The 8,009-nt window shown below is 38.7% G+C and overlaps 1 protein-coding gene across 1 annotated transcript; it reads left to right on the plus strand.

Annotated features, from left to right (window-relative positions):
* Positions 1-301: 301 nt before the first annotated feature.
* On the plus strand, positions 302-7,395 carry LOC120268458 (pentatricopeptide repeat-containing protein At1g73710-like). The gene is given in 8 exon segments (XM_039275861.1): positions 302-504; positions 1,215-2,469; positions 2,472-3,011; positions 3,437-3,541; positions 3,543-3,874; positions 4,193-4,239; positions 5,075-5,188; positions 7,300-7,395. Coding segments are annotated over 5 exon segments (2,388 nt in total). The 3' UTR covers positions 3,828-3,874; positions 4,193-4,239; positions 5,075-5,188; positions 7,300-7,395.
* The last annotated feature ends 614 nt before the right edge of the window (positions 7,396-8,009 follow it).

An 8,009-nucleotide genomic window follows, 5' to 3' on the forward strand; every position in this document is an offset into this window, starting at 1 on the left:
CCGTTTTAAGCTTAATCAGTGGCGTTGGCTTGGTGTTAATAAGGTTGAGTCTGCCTTAATTGACATTGAAGCCGACATTAGTCTCCTTGAGCTTTTCAATTCCAGTTCAAGCTCTCAATCTCTCCTAATAGAGCATTACGCTAAGCTAGCCGCTTTGCAGTGTCGTGACATCAAATGGGCTCAACGAGCACGTTTGCTTTGGACCAAAGATGGAGATAAAAATATTAGTTTCTTTCATTCTTTTACCCGTATTCGCTAGCATGCTAATCTTATTTCTCAGATCGATGATATGAATGGTAACATGTGTTGTGAGCATGAGGACATTGAAAGAGCTTTTCTCAACTTCCATAAAGACCTTTGGACCACCCCTACTGATCCTTTAGTGGATATCTTTGATGCGCTCCCCACTGATCTCCCTCGCATATCAGACTCAGATGCCGTGAACCTTATTCGGGAAGCCACCAAGGAAGAAGTATATCTTACCATTCTTGACCTTCCCACAGGGTAAGTCCCCTGGCCCAGATGGTTTTTAATGTTGAGCTTTATCGGAGTTTTTGGTCTGTCAATGGGGATCAGCTTTATTCAGCCATTCGGTATTTTTTTCGACAATTCAATTATGCCCTCTACTTGGGGTAAAATGTTTGTCATCCTTATTCCCAAGAAAAATAAACCCAAGCTGATTTCGGATTTCATACCTATTTCTCTCTGCAATGTGTATTTTAAAATTATTTCTAAAATTCTTGCCAACCTGTTAAAACTTGTTTTTCCCCATTTAATTGGTTGAGAACAAGTTGGATTTGTTTCTGGTCGTTGTTCATTTGATAACATCATTATTGTGCAAGAGGTTGTGCATACCATGGAAAATGATACCAATAGCCCCCCAAGGATGTTAATTAAATTGGATATTGAAAAGGCTTATGAGACCTTAAGTTGGAGTGCAATTCTTCCCCCTGCATCCGCATTCTCCTGCATTTTTCTCCAGCTCCAAAAGAATCAAAATGGCCACTCTTCTTCACTGCCCCTGCTTTCATGGCGGACAAGTTCTCCATAAACCACCACTCCACTCCTCCCTTCCTTCCAAGCCCTCCTTCTTCTCCCTTCCCACCACCATCACCATCACCATCACCATCACCATCACCATCCATTTCCCTCCTCCTCCTCCTCCTCCTCCACCACTCCTCACTCCCACCTGAATCCTTCCATTGATGCTCTCCCTCCAACCTCTCCCCCAAAGACCAAACCCTCCTTCTCCGCTCCCAGCGCGACTGGCGCCGCGCCCTCCGCCTCTTCCACCACTTCAAATCCGACCCCCACTACTCCCCCAACCCCATTCACTACAACGTCCTCCTCCGCTCCCTCGGCCGCGCCCGCCGCTGGGATGAGCTCCGCCTTTGTTGGCTCGACATGGCCCGTGACTCCCTTCTCCCCACCAACACCACCTACGCTACCCTCATCGACATCTACTCCAAGGCCGGTTTGCCCTCCCTTGCCCTCGCCTGGCTCAAGCACATGCGCTCCAGAGGCCTCTTCCCTGATGAAGTCACCATCAACACTTCCGTCCGCGTGTTGAAGGATTCTCGCCAGTTTGCCGCTGCTGAGATGCTTTTCAGTCAATGGTGCTCTGGTAAGATTGATTTGGATAGTTTAGGGCTTGATTTTGGGGAGTTAGGATTGAGCTCCATTTCTCCCAAGCAGTTCTTGCTCACTGAGCTGTTCAAGACTGGTGGCCGTGTTCCAGTTTCATCGATGATTGGGTCGGAAGAAGAAGGTGGTGGTTGTCAGAAGCCACGGCGTGCTGCTACATATAATACTCTTATTGATTTGTATGGCAAGGCTGGGAAGCTGGACAAGGCTTCTGAGGTTTTTGCCGAGATGTTGACAAATGGTGTTGCACCGGATGTGATCACTTTCAATACTATGATCGGTGTTTGTGGGACGAATGGCCGGTTAGGTGAAGCTGAAGCTTTGCTCGGTGAAATGGAACAGAGAGGAGTTCGCCCAGATGCAAAGACGTTCAATGTGTTCATGTCGGTGTATGCGGCAACCGGGAATGTAGAAAAGGTGTTGAAGTATTATAGGAAGATTAGTTTGGCCGGTCTTCGACCGGATGTTGTGACACATAGGATAATTTTGCAGGTTTTGTGTGAGAGGAGGATGGTTAATGATGCAGAGAATGTGATTGATGAAATGCTTGATTCGGGTTTTCAAGTTGATGAGCAATCACTGCCAGTAGTTATGAAGATGTACATTGATGAGGGGCTCCTTGATGAGGCAAACATGTTTTTTGAAAAGCATTGCTCTGGTAGAGAGATTTCATCCAAGAACTATGCTGCTATTATGGATGCATATGCGGAGAAGGGTTTGTGGAAAGAAGCCGAGGTTGTCTTTTTTAGAAAGAGGGATGCAGAGCACAAGAAGGAGGTGGTGGAGTACAATGTGATGGTGAAGGCATATGGGAAGGCAAAAGCTTTTATGATAAGGCTCTTTCTTTGTTTGAGAGCATGAGAAGCTATGGCACTTGGCCTGATGAGTGCACTTTTAATTCAATCATTCAAATGCTTTCTAGTGGTGATCAGCCGGAGAAAGCGAGGGAGCTCTTGGACAGGATGAAAGTTGCGGGGTTTAAACCTAGATGTGAGACAGTGTCAGCTCTTATTGCATCTTATATCCATGCAGGATTAATATCTGAGGGAGTTAAGCTCTACCAAGACATGAAGAACTTGGATGTTCAGCCAAATGAAGTTGTGTATGGTTTGCTTATAGATGCATTTGCTGAATCTGGGGATACTGAAGAAGCCCTTCACTATTTTCACTTGATGGAAGAATCTGGATTTACTGCAAATCAGATTGTCCTTACTTCTCTCATAAAGGCTTATTCTAAGAATGGAAGCTGGGAAAGAGCTCAAGAGCTGTATGGGAAGATGAAGACTTTGGAAGGTGGTCCAGATATAATTGCTTCAAATTGTATGATCAATCATTTTGCTGGGCTAGGGATGGTAAGAGAAGCTAAATTGATCTTTTGATGACTTGAGGAAAAAGGTTCAGGCTGATGATGTTTCATATTCTACGATGATGTATCTTTACAAAAAGCATGGGCATGCTAGATGAGGCGACTAATTTGGCTCTGGAGATGAAGAGTTCTGGTTTGCTAACTGATTGTGCTCAGTAGTAATAATGCCTTGGCTACTTTTTGCAGTGAATAGCAAGCTAAGAGATTGCGGGGGAACTGGTACATCATTTGCTAGCCAGAAAAGATTTTTGCCTGATCCTTCAACATTCAAAAATTATTTTTCACTTTATTGAAAAAAAGGGTGGGCTACCACCTGAGGCTGTCTCACAGTTAGAACTTGCATACACTGAGGGAAAAACCTTATGCTCGGCAGATAGTAATAACGTCCTTGTTCTCCATTGTGGGGATTACATCCATTTGCTCTAGAATCATGTAAAAACCTTTGTTTCTGCTGAGGTAGGTCTTGATTTGTCGGCGTATAATGTTGCGATTCAGGCTTATGGAGCTGCAAATGAGGTTGAGAAAGCCTTTAAATCTGTTCATGAGAATGCAAGATGAAGGACTGAAGCCAGACCTCATCACTTATATTAATTTAGCATGCTGCTATGGGAAAGCAGGGATGATTGAAGGACTAAAGCGCATCTATGGATTGTTAAAATATGGGGAGATTGAGCCAAATGAATCTCTATTTCGAGCTTTGATAAATGCTTATAATGACACTGGAAAACATGATCTTGCTGAAATAGTTGAGCAGGAAATGAGAATTAGTCCTCATGATGAGAACAGTAGTGGGTGTGAAACTGAAGATGAAGTATGAGCCTGCATTGATATGACGAGTTTATCTTCAGTATAAACTTAAATATGGTAATGGAAATTTTACATTTATTGTTCATGTTTTGAAAGTCAGTCCAGCCCTAAAATTGTTTTCTCAAATGGCTCTGTTGAATGACATTCCGGACAAAATTGACCATGATAGAACTTAAGGTTTCTATCCAGACAAAATTGAGCATGATAAAACTTAAGGCTTCTGTAAGGATAATTTTTCGATATATAAAAACATTGATATATGAATTAAGAAGGCATACTGATTCTCTTTGGTTATCTTTCTTGGACTTCATTTCACAATGCCTGATACTTCTGTTGACTGTTAAAATTATTTGACTTAATTTCATTCCAGTGCAGGCCTCTGTGAAATAGATGCCTTATGACACTTTGGCATTTTTAACAAGGTAATCATTTTTTTTTTTATTGTTGCCTGTTATATTCTGGTTTTCACTTGAGCTCATAGACTGTATACACTGATGAATATATTTTTGTCCCTGATGCCTGCCTTCTTTTTCTTTTCTTTTTTCTCTAGACTGTATCATAATGTTGATTGTAGTGATTGTTTAGATGAGTTAAACTATAGAGCAATAAGCTTCATTCTCTTCCCTAATCTTATATAATTTATTTTAGCAGGATTTTCTTATGAGATACTAAGAGATGGGAACTTTTCGCCATTCCTCAAGGCATTTTCTGTAGGTTTTTTACTGCCAAGGATAAGAAATAAGGTGCATCAGAGAATCCACCCAGAAACATTTGGCTTTTAAATAAGATATCATCCACATCTTTAATAGTGGCACTGTGTTCTGCATTTGTTGTTTAATAAATCTGTCAGTGCAACTAGGATGGTGATGGAAAATAAAATTTATCCATAAGTGGTTTATAAAACAATCTGTCCTAAAAGTTTTTATTTTCCTTACCTCTTTTCCTTTTAGTCCCGAGTTCTTTTTACATAAAAATTGTTCAGTGCTTGTATGGTTTTGGCATTTTTACAATATCTTTCTACATGTCTTTGAACCCTGACACTAATTACATGTCTGTGTTAGTTCTGTTGGTCTCTTCTCACCTATTTACATGAAGAGTTTTGATGTTTTTAACTTCTCAGTCTGACAGTTTAACAAATCACCTTTCTGCCCCTAGGAAACGCACATTCATGAATTTGCCATACAGACTTGTCTGTCATCATCAATTCTATTTTTGTTTTAACAAATATCTTGAGTTCTTCTTTTCAATTTTATGCGGGTGCAGGTACCACTGAATACTGTTGATTACATGTGCCAGTCAGGTCTTAATTTACCAATTGAAACTCTTCACCCAATTTTATGTGCAACTGACCAGGGTGGTGAACTTAATATGGTATGCTATTCCACTCTTCATATATATATATATATATATATTTTTTAGCTTTTAAATTTCATGATTGTTGCAATGATATTTATTTTATCGAAGTTCAATGTGCTGCCATCTTAAAATATACTTACAAAATTTGGACAAAAAATGTTATGCACATGAGAGGGAGCTAGTAAGATAATTATTAAGCCTGTCATGTCTCATGCCTGACATGTAAGATTGCAGAGAAGAGCTATGTAAGATTACAAATGGAGGATGGGGAAACGATCAAATGTCATGATCTATTTGAGCTCCTTTTAATGGTTCTATTTCTATATAGGGTTTGATATCTTGAGATTCAAATTTAATTGAAATTGATAAAAAGTTTGTGCTTGATTGAAATCGAAAGCAACACATGTGAAAGTTGGTGTGGCTTGCTTGTGTCACAAACAAGCTAAACTCGGAAGGAAATCAGCCTAAATTTAAGAATGATTCATTTTGTTGGAGAGTGTATTAGAAGTGTATATATTGTATCTGTAAGACATAAAAGAAATATGAAACTACAAACTAATAATCTAATAGTAGCAGTAGTAACTCATGCTCACAATCCACTCTAACACTCTAGAGTCCTCAGAGAGATCTTGATCCAAACTTGAGCAGTTATTTGGATTTTCTGGCTATAATAAGTTTGATCAGTATTAGATCATGCTTCTTAGTTGGGATCATATACAGCCATATTATGTGTTGGAATTTAATATTTTTCATGTGAACGGATATTCTTTCTTTAGACATTTGCATGTATATTTACATGTTCATAATTCTTTGTTGTGCTTATATAATAGTCTTAAGTTACATAGTAGTAATGTAAATGTAATCTCCTGTCTAGAATTCTCTTAACTTCACTATATTTAGATATGTAACTGTTTTCTCATGCTGAGTTATGAGCTGACCTGAAATAATACAAAATATCTAGGAAAATATTTGTGCAATGGTTATGAAATGTATTGGTTTTGATGCCACCAAATTTATGTTCTTTTTGCTAAGTGTAATATCATGATGTTTCTTGACCCACTAACGATTATAGGAAGTTCATTTCAAGAATTCTTCCGCTGACCAGGTATATTTTAATCTGAAGCTTGAATATGGCTAGGTTTTGTATTAACTACTAAGATAATGTGACACTATCTTGTTCAATATGACATGCTCCATTTGTTTTGCCGCTGATTATAAATGAAAATTTGAAATCATATGCTATTTTCACCGCATCAGAATCTAAAACGATGCGTGTCATGGGCTGCAGATAAACTTCCCTATAACTTGCAATTGCTTTGAAACCAATCTATTTGTCAATTCTGAGTCTTTTATTTGGTCATGCACACTCATCATTTTAAACAGAGTGATGGCACATAATGATGTCCAAAAATATTGATAAATTGCCCATGTCCTGTATCATAATGCATCCAATATCTTAAAAATCTCACTCACCATAATATATCTAAAGAAAATTATGCCTCCTAAAAATTATAAGCAACAACATACAATTCACCAACATGGGACATATTTCATGGCCTAAGATTAGCTCGTGTTTTTAAATTTGAGTGTTTGATAGTATTTCCTTACTGTAAATACAACTATCAAAGACTATGGTTGAAAGGGTAGTGTATCCAAATATATTCATTGGTGTCATAGTCATCCAGACATAATGCATGCAACTGCATACAGCCACTGACGTATGTTTACATATTTCATACCCTTATTATTATCCGCATGCTATCAAGTGTCTGTAAGCTGCCCTGTAAGCTGCCTGCCCATGTGAATTTTTCGGCTATAAAATGTGGAAGAGATGTAGTGTTTGTATAGAGCATGTGCCCTGTGGAGTAAATAACATATCTACAGGTTTTGAATATGTTTAGTACAACTTACCTTTAAAGCAGATGAACAGCAATACGTCATTGATTAATTTAGCATCGGTTACTCATGTTCCACTTTAATTTGAAGCAATTTCACATCACTACAAAAACTCTGATGATTATATGAGTTCATTTGTTTTGTTGAAAATTGCTCTCATTTCCCAAACAAGAACTATTCTGCTTGCTCCAATCTAAGATTCCTATTTGTCTGCGTTTGTTGTGCTATAGGCAAGAGTCAACAAAAGCTTTGAATTCAAAATCTAGAGGACAATTTTGAATTTGAAGACTTCAAGTCAAACAACATTCTTTGTGTAGTCATGTGCTCGATAGTTAAAAAATAGTTGAAGTCGCATGCTCGACTATGCCGCGACAAGAATGTTTCTACTAGTTTTTGGTGCTCGACACATCTGTCAGAAATCTGCAAATCGTTGCTGCTGAAGCATATCTCGCTGAAAGCTTGGTTTTGTAAGGTAATGACTGATGGTTAAGACAAGAGTACTATAGCTTCATCCTACTTTTGAATTAGGCTTGCGTAATCTGCGATATTATATAGGGTTTCTTTTTAGTTTTTGTTTGCCTATTTGTTGTTTCTATTGGTATTAGGTATTGATATTTTAGTGCCTTGGGATCTTTTTAGTGAAATACTTTTATGCGTGTCTCTGATGCTAAGCGTTATATCATGATGAGATATCTCGTGTGTCCTCTGAGAGCATCGCTTCTGTCCAAAATTGTATGGTGTCACTCAAGATGAACGGCCTAGCGCGCTAAGAAAGCACGTAGAGATGTGTACAAACCTCAGATTGGAGCAAATAGGAGTCTGAAGTCACAGCACACATTAAAGGCTTAGGACCACCTTTCACACAATAATCCGGAGTATTGCAGATATAGTTGAAGACTTGTTTAGTTTGAGAATGCCCAAGTCAACAACAAAATAACAA

The sequence above is a fragment of the Dioscorea cayenensis genome, chromosome 9 (genome assembly GCF_009730915.1).
Source record: "Dioscorea cayenensis subsp. rotundata cultivar TDr96_F1 chromosome 9, TDr96_F1_v2_PseudoChromosome.rev07_lg8_w22 25.fasta, whole genome shotgun sequence".
In the NCBI taxonomy this organism is placed as follows: domain Eukaryota; kingdom Viridiplantae; phylum Streptophyta; class Magnoliopsida; order Dioscoreales; family Dioscoreaceae; genus Dioscorea; species Dioscorea cayenensis.